Consider the following 19,587-nt stretch of genomic DNA (forward strand, 5'->3'; position numbering starts at 1 on the left):
AAATGGATCTCATATTTTACTTATTATCTCTATTTACTTTTCTTCACATAATCAAGCAATTTTTCTTAAATCATTATGATTCTTAAACGGCTGATGGAGGAATATATACGTATAAGGCTATAAGCTAGTACTTCTCATAAAAAGCTTACCACTACCATTACATGTTTATAATAGTAATTATGTTTCTATACATTTATGAATAGATTGTAAGCAGTTGATAATTGGCAACAGTTGAAGACTTGTCATAATCAGATCAGATCTGCAGAAACAAGAAAAAGAGGAAGAACTTACGTGATCAGCAAGGTTCTAGCTCGAGATGCAACCACCGATCCGATATGAACTGTGAAAGAGAGAGAGAGAGAAGACTAAAAACTAAAGGTGAGATATAAACAGAGTGTAGAAGACTTCATGGCTAAGACTATAAACTAAAGAAAGCAAAGACGCTGACGAAGACTGAATCATTTTCTTCTTTATTCTTGCTTTAGTAGTTGGCACAGTCGCCTGTATAAGTAATTCTAGGGATCCGTACAGATTTTTTAAGCCACCTTGCTAAGCATCCAAGAATGCATAGGCCAGCCATATTAGCCACAAACCTCTTGGCATCTACCCACCCCAGGGGTGTTTTCATTTCCGGCCGCGCTGACACACGAACTGCGGGGTTCCGTGGCATTCCTAGTCCCATCATCAGCACTAAAACCTACCTCATGCACATTATCAGGACCAGGCAACTGGAACAGCTAGGCTATCATAGGGCTACACATAAAAAAATTATTAAACATCACACAAAATACGGAATTCAGCTTACGACAGAGATACGGGAAGCATAATTTTATTTAAATGAAAAAAAGGTACATTAAAACAAATTAATAATTAAAAAATAAAACTAACGTCGTCAGTCCTCAGCGCCAAACTCTTCAATAATCTTTGGAGTTCGAATATGACCTATCCACTTGGCGTGTCGGGCACTTGTGTGATGGCCAGTGGCGCGTTCATCTGACCGTTACCCCACTTCGGTACGATGGGCGGCGCACGCCAGTGGCTTGGACCTGCTCATTATGAAACATCGATGCGCGCAACTAGTCAGTTGTACACCTTCATCTTCGACACATTATATTATTTGAGTGGTAAGACGATAGATATTTACTTGACTTATTCCACTTTATTATGACTCTAGATTCTAGTCTTAATATAACCAATATTAACAGTACGTCCAGTCTGCCACTATCCCATTATCTTCACCATTATAACCCCTATGTCCACTACTAATTCCAAAGTTGACTAGACTTGTAAAAATTAGTGTAATTTCACTGTAGTACTTTCAAATGAATACTTTAAGGGACAAAGTACATTTATGTGTAGAAAAATGGCTCTCCGTGGATAATAGAGTAACATCAAATTTTAAAGAATATAGCAATGGGACATGTTAAATGGATCGGTAAAAGGGTTTGTATTTTCATTGATTTGATAACTGTACATTGAGTACCATTATATAGTAACTAGGGAGGATTATATAAGGTAAACCTAAATTTATATTTGTTGAGTACAAACCTATTCCACATCGGAAATTTGAGAGAAGTTGGAAGGTGTATATAATTCGTGTCCAACACCAATTAATTTGAGGGCCTTTTGGGAAGTGACCCAAAAACAAATCCGCGCTGGCTTGACTCAAAGCGGACAATATCAAATTATTATTGCCGACGCCGACAATCTTGACAAGTGGTATCAGAGCTAGGTTGGCGTCGGGTTGTTAGGTTTGGTATACTGAAAAGCATGTTTCGAGCACGAATGAGCACGAATAGAATATTGCTTGTTGTATACGAAAAAATTTACAATCCACTTTTAACCCGATTCAGTATTATTCGAGCAGTTTCGCACGAATAAAATCACTAATATTATTACATTGTGTTTGCTTGTGCATTTATAAGATATTTTATGAACATTTGAATGCATAAGAAGTAAACAAAGTCTAAGTCGTTTGCTTAGTAGACCGGTTGTGGGCATCGTCCACTTTAAGGTAACACGGTCGGTTCTATGCATGCTTTGCAAAAGAAAAAGAAGAATTTCACAACCCAGATAGGCTTAGACTACCTATCGTGAAAGGTTGCAATGTCAGTCCGATATTTCTAAGTCTTACTGAAATAAGATGACATTGGTGTGGTATAACACTGAACGGATCTAACAGCAAGACATGTCTTCATGCTATCTACTGGAAGACTAGGTCTTCATAAACAATTATTTCTTAATCAACATACGTTAGCATTGAGCTTACGTTATTGATTATGCACTACTTTGACTTATCAATTGGTGCAGGTTTTTCGCAACCCAATAATCCTGATATATTGGGTAGTAGTAATTAATATCTAGCGGTACTAGGATTGCTATTATGTTGAATCGCGCGTCTGGTAAGTCTGGTTTGATAACGTCCCCAAGAGGAGCTCGAACAAGTTTTTATTATTCGAAAACTGGCCAGTTGGAATTTAATTATTCCACGAATAATAAATAAGTGTTTCTTGCTAAGTCCACTCTTGGAATTAATAAAATGTTAATTAATTAAGTCCATAGCATAAATTAATTAATTAATGGACATTTATATCTTAAGCACAGGAAATAATCATTTAAACGAAAGGAAGCCCGGATTACTTATAATTTCGGATTTGGATGGGGAGTGCAATATTACTTCTATAGTGGCTGCTCGTAATATTCCAATATAAGCTTGTATTAATTAGGGGTTCAATTTAATTAGTAACAAGCAAATGAGGGAGACCATTTCCAAAACCTTCCATAGATCCCTGACTTGGCCCAATATGTAACTATTATAAATAGGAGAATAAATGAGACATAAATTAATTAATTTTGAGATGGGAAATTTCGTCCACTCCTAAATAGAGTAGAGGACGATTTTTTTCTCATGATTTCTCCTCCGTGAGATTTCACGCTCCTCCTTCGTGAGAAAATCTATCTTCTTTATTCGTGTCCTAGTATTTTGATAAGATATGAGCAATCGAAATATTCTTTATTCGAGTCCTAGTATTTTGATAAGATCACATCTTCTAGGATTTACTTTCTTTAAGCATGAATTATTTGCGTTCTAGCATGCAAACAAAAGTCAGCAGTATTGGTTTGATATTGTCCACTTTGGGTCAGAAATTGGGGGTGGACAGAAATTATATACACCTTCGAACTTTCCTCAGATTTCCAATGTGGGATAGATTTGTACTCTAAAATAAAGAAACCGCAAATCTTGACGAATATAGAAATGAGACATAACACATAACATCACAATTAAAAAAAAGAGTAAACAGAAACTGCTGCCTTTACAACAAACAGGAGCATTGCCTAACAATTACAACTGAAAATGTTGCCAACGGATAGAAATGAACAACTATTTCAATGTTGTAACGAAGCAACATTTCTTCCATTTTTACAAACTGGAAACACTTTTTTTATCTTTTTCAAGTCATTAACAACCTCTGTCATCGACATGCGATCTCTTGGAAGTTGCTTGGAGCATCTCACTCCAATCCTCAAAATTGAAACAATGCACTCCCAATACTTTTCATCTACATTAAGTTCTTGATGAAGAAATGGATCCACTACTTCCATTACATGGTCCGTTAAAGCCGTGCTAACGAAGTCTTGGAGATCTAGGCACCCTTCAAATGCATCACTTGTTGGTCTTCTGTTTGTGAACATCTCTAGCACTAGAACTCCGTAACTGTATACATCCCCTTGCATTGATGCAACGAGGCTCATGCCATACTCTGCATAAAAATATATACATAGACAACGGACTTAGCTATATCCACATAAGAAACATGAAAATTTACAAGTTTAAAGCTTGAAGTAAACCTGGAGCAATGTAGCCTATTGTACCCTTTATTGCTGATGAACTGCTTCCTTCTGTAGATGGCAAGCTCTGTGAAATGCTTGAAACAATTTTGGCTAAACCAAAATCACCAACTTTGGCGACCATGTCTTGATCCAAGAGAATGTTACTCGGCTTTAAATCTCCATGAATAACTATGGAGTTAGTACCACAATGCAAGTACTCGACTGCAGATGCAATATCAATTGCAATATTGAGTCTCTGAATAGCACTAAGATTTCTCCTGCCTTCACCCTCAGAATGTAGCCAGTTCTCGAGGCTTCCGTTGGAAACTAATTCGTACACCAATGCCTTGAAATCATTCCCTTGAAAATCAGTGCTGTCACATACACTCACAATCTTGAGCAAGTTTCTGTGTCGTATGCCTCTCAATGCATTGCATTCTGATGCCAAACTCTTACAAGCTCCTCTTACTCTAAGATCTAGCACCTTCACTGCTAAATCTGTCTGCTGCTCATCATCACCATTGATAGTTCCTTTGTATACGGATCCAAATCTCCCTATACCAAGTAGGTTTGTCTCTGAGAATCCTTCTGTGGCACTCAAGAGATCAGCATAAGATAGCCTCAAAAAGTCTGGCCCTTGGAATGTCGGGGTTCCAACAATTAGATGTGCGCGTCTCTTGTAGATAATGATCACACATAAGCACACTGCAAGCGCTAGGCATATGGCTCCGACAATAGTTGGGATCAAGATTTTCCCAAAACTTTTCTTGTTGGATTTTGGTGATGATGGACAAGAAGGTAGGTTTAGGCTTGCAATTCCACCACACAAGCCTTGGTTTCCTTCAAGTGAGATTGCACTCTCATTTTGGAAAACTCCGAGAGTTGGGACTTCACCTTGCAACTCATTGAAAGAAAGGTTGAGATACAGCAGCCGAAGCTGGACAAGAAATCTTGGAATCATCCCTGAGAGATTATTCTGCGAAATATCCAAATATTCTAAACCTCTCAGAGCATAGAGACTGTCAGGTATCTCACCCTGAAGAGAATTTCCATCTAGGTAAAGCATACTGAGCGTCACACAACTCTCCAAAGAAGGCGGTATGGTTCCGGATAATCTATTGTGGGACAAGTCCATGTACCCAAGATTTCTCAAAGCCCCGACTTCTGATGGAATAGTACCAGTCAAAACGTTGTCAGATAGGCCAAGTTCAACAGAGATGGAGGAAAGTTTAATGATTTCGGAAGGTATTGAGCCACTGAGATTGTTTTCTGAAAGTTCTAACGCTAACAAGTTGGTACAGTTGCCAAGACTATGAGGTATACTCCCAGAAAGATTGTTTTTTTCCAAGTAGAGATTGTTCAACAAAGTCAAGTTGCCTAATGAAAATGGTATCTCATTTGTCAGTCTATTTTCAGCGAAATATATTTCTTGCAACTTATGAAGTTTTCCAATGGATGAAGGAATTGGACCTCGTAGATTATTGCTAAAAGCTCCCAAACTAGTGAGACCAACAAGGTTTCCTATACTAGATGGAATGCTTCCACTCAACTGATTTGTATGAAGGGATAAGAACGACAAGTGATTAGAAAGATTGCCAATGGAATCTGGCAACGAACCAGTGAAATGGTTATTACCCAACGTCAAAGTTTGAAGGTTGGTGCAATTTGTCAGCGATGATAAAATATTACGTACATCTCCATTGAAATGGTTAAATTGAGCCAAAAGAATTTGAAGAGCTGAAAACCTAGTTAAATCTATCATATTTCCGGTGAAACTGTTATTAGCTACTGCTATGCAGTTCAATTAGGGAAGAGTTAGATAGTGAAGCAGGGAGCGCTCCGCTGAAATTATTTGAATTCAAATCAAAGTTTTGCCTCAACTTGGGAAGTGTAGAGCCTATGTTGACAGGTATGTTTCCATGGAGTCGATTGAAATTAAAACCAAAAATCTCAACACTTGAAAGATTGTAGAGGGCCCCTAATGGAATAGAACCAGTTAGATCATTCTCACCCACATTTATCAGCCGCAATCTTCTAAGCTGAACGAGCGACTGGGGAATCTCTCCTACTAAGCCACAGGATCGTAACGAAAGTTGGATTAGATCTGTGAAGTTCCTATGAATGGCGGGATAGTCCTGGAAATGCATGTTTTTTGCCAAGCCTAAGCTTGGAGTTGACAAGAGAAGCTATCTCGGGACTATGCCTCCGAGTGAGCTCATTGTCAATCAAATTCAGGTAATATAGATTTTTTGCAATTGTGAATAGGTTTTGTTGGAATCCCACTCCAAAAGAATTGTTTGCTAAACTCGATCTTGCCAAGCCTTCTGAGGCGGCCAATCTCCTGAGGGATTGGGCCGCTGAGGGTGTTGTTTTGCAGGTTGATAGTTCGGAGAAAAAGAGAGGTTACCTATGTGAGGCGAGAGCGATCCAACAAGGGCTTGAGATTGCAGAGAAAGAGAGACGACTCTACTTGGGTGAGTTTTGCTGCAGGAGACACCATTCCATCTGCAGAAATGCGTTGTTTCGTTCCATGAACTCAAAGCATGCAACGGATCGTCATGTATGGATTTCTTGAATGCTAGAAGAGCTTCAAGATCTGTATGGTTGTTGGAATGTGAAGAGGAATGGTGGTGTGAGTAGGATGAAGAGAATAAGAAAGGGAGTTGGGATGAAAGGTGTTGCCATTGTATTTTGGTAGTAGAATCTTTTTGCAAGTTTTGGTTTAATAGAAGATCATCTGCTCAATTTTCCAAAGCCAAAGGTTGGGTTCATACTTGAAGGAAATGATGAAAATTAGCTTAATTTTCTACTAGTATGGTCCACTTTGGACTAGGTCATTCGTATCTTTGGTTTAGGGCATATGTTTGATATGATGGAATGAAATTATAGAACCAGAATGTGATTCCTATTTCTATTATATTTATTTGCTGTTATGACGGAACGAATGAGAAAAAATTGAATGAAAAATTTAAAGGAAATTCAAAATACTTGTCATTCCATTTCACACCTCATTCCATTCTATCATACCAAACATATTCTTTCTTGCCCCTTCAAAATACTTTCCTATGGTAAATCAAATGGACAAGCCATTAAGTTGGTTGTTGCAACTTTTTAGGCTCATATGCACCGTAGTTAAATAAATGTATATTATTTGAGTGGTAAGACGATAGATAATTTACTTGACTTATTCCACTTTATTATGACTCTAGATTCTAGTCTTAATATAACCAATATTAACAGTACGTCCAGTCTGCCCACTATCCCATTATCTTCACCATTATAACCCCTATGTCCACTACTAATTCCAAAGTTGACTAGACTTGTAAAAATTAGTGTAATTTCACTGTAGTACTTTCAAATATGAATACTTTAAGGGACAAAGTGTGTAGAAAAATGGCTCTCCGTGGATAATAGAGTAACATCAAATTTTAAAGAATATAGCAATGGGACATGTTAAATGGATCGGTAAAAGGGTTTGTATTTTCATTGATTTGATAACTGTACATTGAGTACCATTATATAGTAACTAGGGAGGATTATATAAGGTAAACCTAAATTTATATTTGTTGAGTACAAACCTATTCCACATCGGAAATTTGAGAGAAGTTGGAAGGTGTATATAATTCCTGTCCAACACCAATTAATTTGAGGACTTTTGGGAAGTGACCCAAAAACAAATCCGTGCTGGCTTGACTCAAAGCGGACAATATCAAATTATTATTGCCGACGCCGACAATCTTGACAAGTGGTATCAGACAATGGCGGATCCAGAAATTCATAATCGTGGGGTCGATTTGAACTAAGTCAATAAATATGGAGTAATATTTAAATAATTAATTTTTCAACAAAAATACATAAAATATAAATATCTATATCTTATATGTGCAAGATAGTTAGCTTCTATGAGTATACATATTTTGAAAACCACTCAAAATTATTTTGTAATACATATTTTCTACAAATACGATCTCAAATGTTTACATCAAAACTATTAATTGACTTTCGTAATTCATGATCAACCTTAATTTCTCATTTATCAATACCAATGTCATTGGATTGTTATCAACTACCACATGATTTTTTCAATTATTGTGGTTCTTATTCAACATTAAAAGAACTAGTAGAGACTCGAGGTTTTTTGGATTTTTTTTTTCATTAATCTAAAAGTGAAATAACATAATCAATACATTGAAATTTTTTAAATAGATCACTTAAATTATAATAAAAAAATTAAATTCAATTATCATATCTATTTAAATTAGGACAAATAGAAATTACAAAATTATGAAATATAAAATTTGATCCTTACTATAAAGTGAGAGAAAATAATAATAATAATAATAATAATAATAATAATAATAATAATAATATAATAATTGTTATACATATCACAATTCTTTTATTTCTTATGACATACAATCAGTGGCGCCTGTTAGACTTAAAATTTGATTTTGCGTAATTGCATTACCTTAGTTTGGAATTGAAATAATGGAACAAATGCTGACATACATTTACTAAAAATAGTGTATATATATCCATGGACTGCAAAATAAAAAGTACTCCAGTTTAAGTCAATTAAAAAGGCTCATTTCTAAACCCACCCCCACCAAATTAAATTAAAAAAATCAAATACTAATATGCTGGGGCGGAAGTTTTTACAGCTTAGAAATAAGCGGCAAAAATCGGAAGAGCCAGCGGCGGAGAGTAGGCGACGGGGAAGAGGTTTGGATGCCGTGGGATCGGAGGCTGCTGGAGGGTATTTTACGGCAGGTCGCCCAGGCCAGCGGTGGGGTCGGCCGACCCCACGCGACCCCACCTACATCCGCCGCTGGTATCAGAGCTAGGTTGGCGTCGGGTTGTTAGGTTTGGTATACTGAAAGGGAGTTGAGATGAAAGGTGTTGCCATGGTATTTTGGTAGTAGAATCTTTTTGCAAGTTTTGGTTTAATAGAAGATCATCTGCTCAATTTTCCAAAGCCAAAGGTTGGGTTCATACTTGAAGGAAATGATGAAAATTAGCTTAATTTTCTACTAGTATGGTCCACTTTGGACTAGGTCATTCTATCTTTGGTTTAGGGCATATGCTTGATATGATGGAATGAAATGATAGAACCAAATGTGATTCCTATTTCTATTATATTTATTTGCTTGTTATGATGGAACGAATGAGAAAAAATTGAATGAAAAATGTAAAGGAAATTCAAAACACTTGTCATTTCATTTCACCCTCGTTCCATTCTATTATACCAAACATATTCTTTCTGGCCCCTTCAAAATACTTTCCTATGGTAAATCAAATGGACAAGCCATTAAGTTGGTTGTTGCAACTTTTTAGGCTCATATGCACCGTAGTAAAATAAATGTATATTATTTGAGTGTTAAGACGATGGAGAATTTACTTGACTTATTCCACTTTATTATGACTCTAGATTCTACTCTTAATATAACCAATATTAACAGTACGTCCAGTCTGCCACTATCCCATTATCTTCACCATTATAACCCCTATGTCCACTACTAATTCCAAAGTTGACTAGACTTGTAAAAATTAGTGTAATTTCACTGTAGTACTTTCAAATATGAATACTTTAAGGGACAACGTACATTTATGTGTAAAAAAATGGCACTTAAAGGGTCTATTGTCCATATACAAAATTACACTTCAAGGAAATTACACTTAAAAGACTTGGTGATGTGCATGTTTTGAGTCAAGGGTCTATTGTCCATATACAAATTTTTATACATAATTAATGTGAAGACTAATCTCCGACGTAAAATTTATGCAATATTTATTATAAGCATGGACGCTTTCTTTCTTCTTTTCCTTATGTCGTTTATAATAAGGTTGAACCCAAAATCTCCCCCGTTTAAAAACAACAACTAAAGTGGGGTAGTATGTTTCAAATTATTTATTCATACTAATACTTTTTTGGAGTAATAGTAATTTGAATCATGAATTTTAATTAAATTTTGATTAATTCGTCAAAATTTGGCAACAAAATATCAGTAATTAAATCACAAACATTCAACTTTTCTCAGCCTACAAAATAATGTCATTAATGATGAACGATAGTGTTTGATTAAAATAATAAACAAAGTGAAAAGAACAGGAACACACGGGGGATAATTGATAAAATTAAACTTCATAATTCAACATTCTATTTTTCAAACGTTTTAAAATTGACCAATACTTTACAATGATATATGCCTTTTATTAAAAGTGCTTTTATAAACAAACAAACGGTTAATAGCAGTAAATGCCAATATAATTATACCAAAATAATTTTAAGAGTCTTCTCAACATTATTCGAGCTTGTTTGGTGCCACATAATTGCTAACTGCAGTGTGAAATGCATAATTCAACTTCTGACAATGAAGTGACGGCGGATGTTGACTTTGTGCATCCGTGTGAGTTGCCGGATTTGTCCTCTGTTTTGTATCCAAATTCTTAGTGGTATCCTTGGGTGATAAAACTGCCATACTCAAAATCTCAATTTTATTTCCCTCCAATTTCTCATGACTACAAAGCAGTATAAAATGGTGTTTACTGCACCACATACATCCACATTACAAGGTAAACTAAACGGAGCTCGCACCAATTGACCTCGTATATTGTTTGCTTCAGTCGTAGTACTTATTTGTTGCCTTTTTTTCATGTCAGAATGGCGTCGAGCGATGGTGTTAGGGACGGCCAACGTGGTGGAGGTTGGTAAATCAATGTTGTTACTCCATTCGTGTTTGTTTTGTATTCCACTATAATTGGTTGTTTATTCTCCTTCATGTTGAAGGCCAACGTGACAGACCTAGCCGGAAATTCAAAAAGGGGGATCAGACGCGTAGATTGTGGAACCACCGCAAAGAAGAGATCCTTGGGGTGACTTTGGTCGAACTTGTAGCCCTTGGGTGGAAATCTGACAACGGTTTCCGTTCTAGGTATCTCCAGAGGTGTGAGGATAGTATCAGACAAGAGTTTCCGACCACTGATATTAAGAGGACTCCAAATATCGTGTCGAAGATCACGTCATGGAAGAACAGCTACAGCTCCCTTCGCAACATACTAGAGAGGTCCGGTGTTGGTTTTAGCGTCAATGGAGACTACAAAATTGACATAGACGACGACCAATGGGAGCAAGTTGTTCAGGTACGTAACTGGTATTGTTTGTTATTTTGTTGTCCGCCTGAGCATTGTACTAAACGATGAATTTGCAGCGCGATCCCAAAGCGAAGTTCATGCGGAACAAGTCTTAGCCGTTATGGGAGACGTGGAAGCTTATTTTCGGCAAAGACCGCGCGACCGGCGGTGGTGCAGGGACATTACCCGACGCCGCTAACCGGGTTCGCATGGCTGCCGGCCGACACAGTGAATGGGGTGAGAATGATCCCAAGCAGGATTTGAACAGACCCCACCTCCTGATGAAATGATGGTGACGAAGACCCCCTTGTTGCGCCTAATAGCTCTACTAACATCGACAAACCCATATCTGGTACTAAGGCTGGTTCTTCTAAATGGAAAGCTAGTGATAGCGATGGTTCACTAATGGTTTTCCTAGCCAACCTTCATGCTGAAACAAACGCAAGGCTAGAAGCCATATCCACCAAAATAGGGTATGAGTTTAACATCGGTTTGGCCCGACATGCTGTGTTTAAGAAGCTTGGTGGGGTTGATGGGCTCACCCTTGCTCAGAGGTACAAACTTTGTAACATACTCTCCGACAAGCCTCAGCGGTTAGAGTTTTTTAATGGGATGCCGCCGAAAGCACGGCTCGGTTATGCATTGACTCTTTTGGAAGAGTAGCACAAAAATTTGGCAAAGTATTGTATGCTTTAATTTGAATTCCGTTGTAGGGTATGTTTAGGCAATATTATGTTCCGTCGTTTGTTTAGGACCGTATATATTGTACCTCCACCTAATTTTGTAATGTTACATGTCGTATGCCAAGGGTTTGGAGGAATTCCCCTTCTATATAGGGTTTTGTTTGATTACACAACATCGAGCCCACAACCCATACCAACTTTAGTTCAAATCCATGCAAACCACTTAGAAAAGTAATTGTATGAGGTGCATAATTCGACAATGCTCACAACTAAAATGCACCCCAACTATATATACAACCATGCATGCATATTACAAACTTTATCATGCCCCATACTAACATCACACCAAAATTACCCTATCGCCGGTTCCTCTTAGACAAAAGCGACATACAAAGGACTGACGCATACATTAGAGATACGATACAAAAGCAACATATCCAATTCGACGTCAAACAAAAGGATGAAATCATTCTGACGCCCAAAACATTCTTCATACGTAGTTCTCGAATTGCCGCCACACTCCGTAAGGCGAGTTGGACGCACATGAGCTACCGAAGGGAGATACTTGTGAGGTTTGGACATGATGAGATGGCGGTGTACACTGTGTGTTGTCCTAGCAGCCACCTACACCACCACCAGCCGACGTCGACGCCCAATTTTCCAGTTTAATATCCCCGAAGACGAGCTTGCAGCATACGAGTGCTTTTGGAACAAAAGGATTGGAGATGATTTCACCCTCATCGACGTCTACATCCATGAAGTCTGATTCTTCCCAACAAAACTCTATGGACTATGTAGAAACATCGATAGCGTCCAACATTTGACCAGCCATGTCTTCGCCATCACTGAACAATGACCGGAGTCGGTTGTATTCCGGCTCGTCGTGGTAATAATACGCAGCCGAAAAAGGGTATTTGTGTGACATATTCAAACACAACACATTGATGAACAACAAATAGTACGAAATGCACACATGCATGTACTAAGTTGCGAAAAGGAGTACCTCAAACATGGACACCCATACGCAATTTGCAGCGTATACAAACTAGGCAGCTCTATCCCAATAAGTTCCTTTCGAGTTGATCAAGTGGTGGAAAGTTTGGTACCACATAGCAAGTAGCGGAACTCGATTAATCAAGTCCTCGAGCGTGAACACTACCCCACACCAAGCGTGAATTTGCGCTGCTACAAGCATGAAGAAGTATGCAGGGAAATCCTCAACTTTCCACCCTGACTCATGCTTGAGTTGCAACATAGTACTGATTAGGCGAGAGTCTAGCATTGCATTCCACTTTCCGTTGTACAAAAAATACGATTGCAATGGGACTTTGATAAGTCGTATTCTAGGCCTTGGTTACTGGTCAGTATAACGTGCCTAATTGGAATATATCTGCAAAACAGTTGCTAAAGTGTGCAGGGAAAGGGTTCTAGTCAATATGGAAAGGCTCGGACAACTCAGGAGAAAAGGGCGTCAGAATGTTGCCATACTGACCAGTATGCATGCCAAAAAAAGGGCTCGAGATGGAGAAGAAGGATTGCTGGGAAGAACAGCCACAAGTAAGGGCAAAAGGGTCATTTTGCGAAGAGAGTCTACCCTAAAAATCAAGGGTAGGCCTCCATATAAAAGGGAGCCACTTGGAGAGAGAGAGAATCATCAACCTTAGGAAAACACTCTTAGTTAGAGTAGTTCTCTCTCTCGGCAGATTAGTTCCTTCAGCATTGTCCTTCGTATTCTCGTTCCTCGCCACAGCAATGATCACCTGAGAGTTCCATCAGTTCATCGGAGTTTCGCATTCTCTCGTTCCAGCTAGTGTGATCGTAGTTTCAACAGTTTCATCGCCTGGAGTGGCAAAACAATCTTACTTGCTTTCGTAGTTAATCTTACTTGTTTTTCTTACGTTGGATCTGTTGCATTTTTCAATACTTTCTGATTTCGAAGTATTTTGGTTGAGATCCGAACGTTTTTATGTTATGAAGTTGTTTTTGTGCATCGGTTCTTGTTTGATTCAGTTTCTTTCTGCCTAGATAGCTTAGATCTAACTGTTTCGGTAATTTCCAAGTTTTGCAAGCATGTTTTCATTTCCGAATTGATAGATCTGAGTTCATGAGTTTAGATGGCTGTTAGATTCTAGATCTGAAATGGTTAAGTGTGGAAGCCTAGCTTACGTGATTTCTACCACCTTGCATGTCACCCAGTAAACGTAATGTCAGTTTCGGTAGTTTAATCTTTCGATTTGAAGTTTAAATTGTTAGATATGTGTTTCCGAAGTTGTTAATCTGCAGTTCTTGTCCATTAATCTGGGTTTGTTGATCTGATCCAATTCATGTCGAAGAAGATAACATCTCCATCCAAGTTGAGACCACTATTGCTTTTTAACTACTTTTTGCTTTGTCCTTTACTTTTCAGCTGGTACTTTTCATATCTGTAGGTCTAGTCACTTAACTAACACTTTTTCTCTGATATTCCGTTTAGCATTTTATAGTAATCCCGTACCTTCCACATATTTTCAGAGACATAATGTTCCCCCACTCTTATGTACACAGCCGCTTATCAATCATCATTCACCCCTCCTAGTCAGTAGAGTACCATCTTAAATTCTTGCCTAGTTAGAATCTCAACCCAAAGCGTGGTAGCTAACCAACCTTTCCAGAATATCACCATAATTACCAAAGCGCATTCATCTATGTGGGATTCGACCCTTACATCCACTATACTAGTCAGTAGAAGTGGGTTGAGAAATTATTGATAGCCAGGTTCAGGATTAGCTGGGATTTTCTATCCTGATCAGTAGGATACATCCTTTGCTTGACACGACACCTGCAACACCTTGGCTCTTTCAAATGACGCCGTTGTCGGGGATGAATGGCATTATTAACTGTTATTGTGTGTGATACTTTGCCGTATATATTGTTCATAATTTTTTTCCTTTCTTTTTCTTTCAGTTTATGAGAAGCAGCTCGGCTCCTGACCAGTGGAGACTGAAAATACTTCCACGAGGGACTATACTCGTGACCACTCGTTCTGGCCTGTCGACAGCCCTGTCTGACCTAGACACGAGTAGTGACGAAGAGCAAGCCACCATAGAAGGAGAAACACCAGTACAGGTGCTACAATTGGAGGGTAACCCGAGGAGAATGGCTGCCCATGTAGATGATGACCCGGAGATAGGGACGCTAAACGCGCATACCGAAGGGGAACCGCCGCAGGCTATAGTCGTCACCCCAGGACAGACGGCTTGTGATGTGAAGCCCCATATTCTTGCAATTCTGCCTACGTATTGTGGGAAGAGCTATGAAGGCCCCTACGAATTCCTTCATGAGTTATGTAAGATTTGTAGGGCACAGAGAAGGTCGACGGGGGAAACCGAGGATGACTACAGATTGAAGGCTCTGTCGTTCGTTCTAAAAGGGGAGGCCAACACATGGTTCATGCGCCTGCCACCCGACTCCATTGAGAGTTGGGCCGATTTCAAGTCAGCCTTTTTAGGCGAATTTTTTCCGTCATCTAAGACGACTGCGCTGAAGAGAGAGATAACCAGTGTGAAGCAAGGTTACGATGAACCCTTGAGTGATTATTGGGCGAAGTATATGAGCCTTTTGGATGCATGTCCGAACTATCGTATGGCCGATATAGAGATACATCATACCTTTTATGAAGGGATGAACAAGGCAACAAAAGACTTGGCAAACTAGTCGTCAGGAGGAAGTTTCACACAACTGAGGGTCAGTGAAGCGAAAAAGGTCCTAGGGAAGCTATTGAGTGCGAAGAAGGAATACGACAATTCAAGGGACGGCTACAGCAGAGAAAGAATTGCGAGTGCTTCGTCTACTGACCAGGAACAGAAGATATAGCAGAAGATGGATTTGAAAAGGGAAGAGCTGAAAAAGACACTCCTGAGCGCAATCGAGAAGAACGCACCACCACCTTCCCCAACTAGGAGCTATAAGGATGCAGTGCAGGGGAGTCAAGGGCCAACCTACGATCAGCCGAATGACTTCGTCAACATGGAGCAAGTCAATGCTGCAGGGTATTATAACTCTAGTGGGAATTGGATCTAGGGGAGACAGCGGGACGCACCAAGGAGGGACCATCCAAATTTTCGATGGGGAGATGGAAACCAAAATCAGAACCAAGGTCAAGGTCAGAACCAATACAACCCCCCACCCGAACCAGAATTCCAACCATGGCCCAGCAAATCCCGACCACCAATCCAACTGGTCAGGAATGAACCAACAACCCCATAACCAGAGCCCACAGAACCAAAACTCAAACTCTGTCAATGTACCACCCCACCAGGGAAATTTCCAAAATTACCAGAGTCAGCATACTCAAGGTTTCCAACATCAGCAGAACCAAAACCAATCCCAAACCCAAAACCAATTCCAAGGCCAGAACCGGAATCAATATCACCAAGACCAGTACAACCCTCCTGGCCAGTATAACCACTACTCACCTACCCAGAACCACCAGAACTTCCAAAATTACCCACCCTACCAAAACCCCCAGTATAACCAGCACCAAGGGCCAAATCAGTCCCAATATCCTAACAGGTCAAGGAGATCTATGGAGGACATTATGGGAAAATTGCTCGCTTCGCAGCAAAGCATCATGGGTGAGTTGCAGTCCAATAATGAAGTTGTGCAGGGGATGCAGAATGCCTAGAAGGAGCATAAGGCGAACATAGACATGATGAATAGGCAATTGGCTCAACTGGCGAGTTCAATGGTTGAAATGAAGGGGAATTCAGGAAAACTCCCGTCTACAGTCCATGTGCCTGAAAAGGCAAACGTAAGCAAGGTCACATTGCGGTCCAGTACTACCTATGAGGGACCTCAACCAAGGAAGCCCAATGGAGAGCCTAGTGGGATGAATATACTGAAGGACGTCATCTCGGAAAGAGAGCTCAACAGACCTCTACCTCAGAAGCAGGATCCATTCTTTTTGGATGAAGCACCATTGGAAAAGGTGAAACAAGAGGCGTACTGCCTAGGAGAGACCCTCCTAAGGAAACGGAACCCACGAAGGAGGCTCCAGCCCAAAATGTACCCAAGGAAAACTCCGGGAAGGATGTTGAAGGACCGATTGAAGAGGAGAAAGGAAAGAAACCATTCCCTTACAGTTTTGTAATCAAGAGGAAGAAGGAAAATCCAGTGGATTACATGTCAATTTTTAGGAAGCTGGATGTCACCATACCATTCCTCCAAGCCGTGAAGCTGCCTCCGCTTGGAAAATTTATCAAAGAATTCATAACCGGGAAAGCCCAGGAGGGTGTGTTAGAAAATGTGTTGGTGAGAGTGCATGATTTTACTTATCCTGCTGACTTCTATGTGATCAAGATGAGTGAGTCTGAAGCTAGGGAGTCTAGCGGTATATTGTTAGGGAGACCGTTTCTTAGGACGACCAAGACAATCGTAGACATGGCAGAGGGAACAATTTGCATCGATTTTCATGGAGAGAAATTCACATTTGATATCAATGAGGCCATGAAAAATCCTATCGATTCTGAAAATCTGTGCTATGTTGATATGATTAACCCCCTAGTCCAAGATTTTCTTGAGACCGAATTATTGCAGAAAAAACTCCAAGCGTTGGATGTGTATGAGCAGACTGATGTGGAAGTGGCTGCATGGTGCGATCTGATCAGTAGCCAAGGGTTAACTGACGAAGAGATAGAAGGAGCAATTAAGGATTTCTGCCAGAAATCGGAATTTATTGGAGCCGCAGGAGCTCAGCTACCAGTTAGTACAGATGAAGATTCAGATGAAGAGTTGGAAAAGGAGGGGGATGCTACAAGGAGCATTCTACCAGCTGATACACTTCCCCCACAAGTTGAATTGAAGAAGCTGCCGGCGAATCTGAAGTATGCCTTCCTAGGGGACGAAAACTCATACCCGGTGATCATTAGCAGCAGCCTAACGAAAGAACAAGAAGCAAAGCTACTGACCGTTCTAGGCAAGAACAAAAAAGCAATTGGATGGAGCCTTACAGATATGGTAGGGATAAGCCCCGATGTCTGTATGCATCATATCAGGCTAGAAGAAGGAGCGAAAGCACATCGAGGCTAGCAGAGGAAGGTAAACCCCAATAAGAGGGAGGAAATATTGAGGGAAATCTTAAAGTTGTTGTCATTAGGAATCATCTACTTGGTACCCGATAGCGAGTTGGTCAGCCCTATCCATATGGTTCCCAAGAAGTCTGGGATTCAACTAGTTCAAAATGAAAGGAATGAGCTGATACCAACACGGCTAGTCACTGGTTGGCGGATGTGCATAGACTACCGCAAGTTGAACACCGCAACCTGGAAAGACAACTTCCCCCTACCGTTCATCGATCAGATGTTGGAGCGACTGGCGGGGAAGAAGTACTTTTGTTTTTTGGATGAGTATAGCGGGTATCTTCAAATCTACGTGGACCTTGAAGATCAGGATAAGACCACCTTCACCTGCCCATTTGGAACCTACGCGTACAGACGCATGCCGTTCGGTCTTTGCAACGTTCTGGGAACATTCCAACGATGCATGATGAGCATACTTTTCTAATATGATCGAGGAGTGCATAGAAATATTCATGGATGACTTTACAGTCTACGGAGACTCCTTCGATTCATGCCTTCATCACTTGGACGTAGTTCTGGAGAGGTGTCAAGCAAAGAGCCTAGTCTTGAATTTTAAGAAGTGTCATTTCATGGTCAAAGAGGGCATCGTCCTAGGGCACGTGGTGTCAGAGAGAGGAATCCAGGTGGATCAAGCCAAAGTGGAGGTCATTTCCAAACTACCTTTCCCTACTGACCAGAAGGAAATAAGGGATTTTCTGGGGCATGCAGGATTTTATCGACGATTTATAAAAGACTTCGCCAAAATCACCCGGCCCCTTACCAGACTTCTTCAAAACGAAGTGGAATTCAATTTTGATGAACAGTGCAAGACTGCTTTCAACCTCCTCAAAGAAAAGCTGGTATCTGCACTAATTATTCGGGCTCCTGACTGGGATCATCCGTTCGAAGTGATGTGTGATGCCAGCGATTATGCGGTGGGAGTTGTTCTGGGTCAGAAGATCGACGGGAAAAGGTATGTAATTTTCTATGCGTCTAAAACTTTGAATCAAGCTCAAAGGAATTATGATACCACTGAGAAGGAGATGCTGGCTGTGGTGTATTCATTCGAGAAGTTTCGGCAGTACTTGTTGGGATCCAAGGTCATCGTTTATACTGACCATGCAGCCATTAAGTATCTAGTTACCAAGAAAGAATCCAAACCCCGCTTGATCCGATGGGTACTCCTGTTACAAGAGTTCGATTGGGAGGTAGAAGACAAGAAAGGGGTCGAAAACAAAGTTGCGGATCATTTGAGCAGGATAGTGCAAGATGGGAGCAGCGAGGAAGTACGAGATCGATTCCATGAGGAACACTTGTGTGAAGTGATTTTCGCCTCCAGAAAAATTGACTGGGAAGAAGTGATGAAGCTTACTGGCCAGGATGTGACAGAAAAAGGAAAAGGAAAAGTAGGGCAGGAGCCATGGTATGCGGACCTCGCCAACTACTTAGTTTTAGGAGAGCTTCCGGAAGTGTCGAACGTCACCAAAGCTCAAAGAATGAAGATCAAAAGTGAAGCAAAATACTACTTTTGGGACGACCCATACCTTTGGAGGGTAGGAGCCGATCAAGTGATAAGAAGATACGTTCCTAACTGGGAGCAGAGGGACGTGCTAATACATTGCCACTCCTTGGCATGTGGAGGACATTTCGGTCCCAAGAAGACGGCAAGGAAGATTCTGGACAGCGGTTTTTATTGGCCAACCCTCAACAGAGATGCCTACAAATTCTGTAGAAGTTGTGAGCGTTGTCAACTGACCGGTGGGATCTCTGCACGAGATGAAATGCCACAAGTCCCGGTCATTGTTTTGAGTTGTTCGACATATGGGGGATGGACTTATGGGTCCTTT

General features: G+C 40.2%; 2 protein-coding genes across 3 annotated transcripts; one reads left to right on the forward strand and one right to left on the reverse strand.

Moving 5' to 3' along the window:
- Positions 1-3,313: 3,313 nt before the first annotated feature.
- LOC121780636 (receptor kinase-like protein Xa21) lies at positions 3,314-5,622 on the reverse strand. The gene is made up of 2 exons (XM_042178252.1): positions 3,850-5,622; positions 3,314-3,761 (listed from the first exon to the last, which is right to left on the reverse strand). Exons 1-2 carry the CDS (start codon positions 5,591-5,593, stop codon positions 3,388-3,390), a joined length of 2,118 nt encoding a protein of 705 aa, XP_042034186.1. The 5' UTR covers positions 5,594-5,622; the 3' UTR covers positions 3,314-3,387.
- A 4,799-nt stretch (positions 5,623-10,421) lies between these two features.
- LOC121780638 lies at positions 10,422-11,189 on the forward strand. Of its 2 annotated transcripts, XM_042178256.1 has the most exons (3): positions 10,422-10,535; positions 10,619-10,971; positions 11,040-11,189. In XM_042178256.1, the coding sequence occupies exons 1-3, from the start codon at positions 10,493-10,495 to the stop codon at positions 11,076-11,078; spliced, it is 435 nt and encodes a 144-aa protein (XP_042034190.1). In that variant the 5' UTR covers positions 10,422-10,492; the 3' UTR covers positions 11,079-11,189. The 2 variants fall into 2 exon arrangements, with proteins under 2 accessions (XP_042034190.1, XP_042034189.1); XM_042178255.1 differs by having other exon boundaries at positions 10,619-11,041.
- The last annotated feature ends 8,398 nt before the right edge of the window (positions 11,190-19,587 follow it).

Source organism: Salvia splendens, chromosome 20 (assembly GCF_004379255.2).
Source record: "Salvia splendens isolate huo1 chromosome 20, SspV2, whole genome shotgun sequence".
Classification (NCBI taxonomy): domain Eukaryota; kingdom Viridiplantae; phylum Streptophyta; class Magnoliopsida; order Lamiales; family Lamiaceae; genus Salvia; species Salvia splendens.

Bases quoted from the DNA above. Each gene is read 5' to 3' on its own strand.
- LOC121780636 (XM_042178252.1), bottom strand. From the start codon at position 5,593: ATGATAGATTTAACTAGGTTTTCAGCTCTTCAAATTCTTTTGGCTCAA. The intron at 3,762-3,849 runs GTTTACTTCAAG...ATTTTTATGCAG, and splicing joins AATAGGCTACATTGCTCCAG to AGTATGGCATGAGCCTCGTT.
- LOC121780638 (XM_042178255.1), top strand. From the start codon at position 10,493: ATGGCGTCGAGCGATGGTGTTAGGGACGGCCAACGTGGTGGAG. The intron at 10,536-10,618 runs GTTGGTAAATCA...TTCATGTTGAAG, and splicing joins GGACGGCCAACGTGGTGGAG to GCCAACGTGACAGACCTAGC.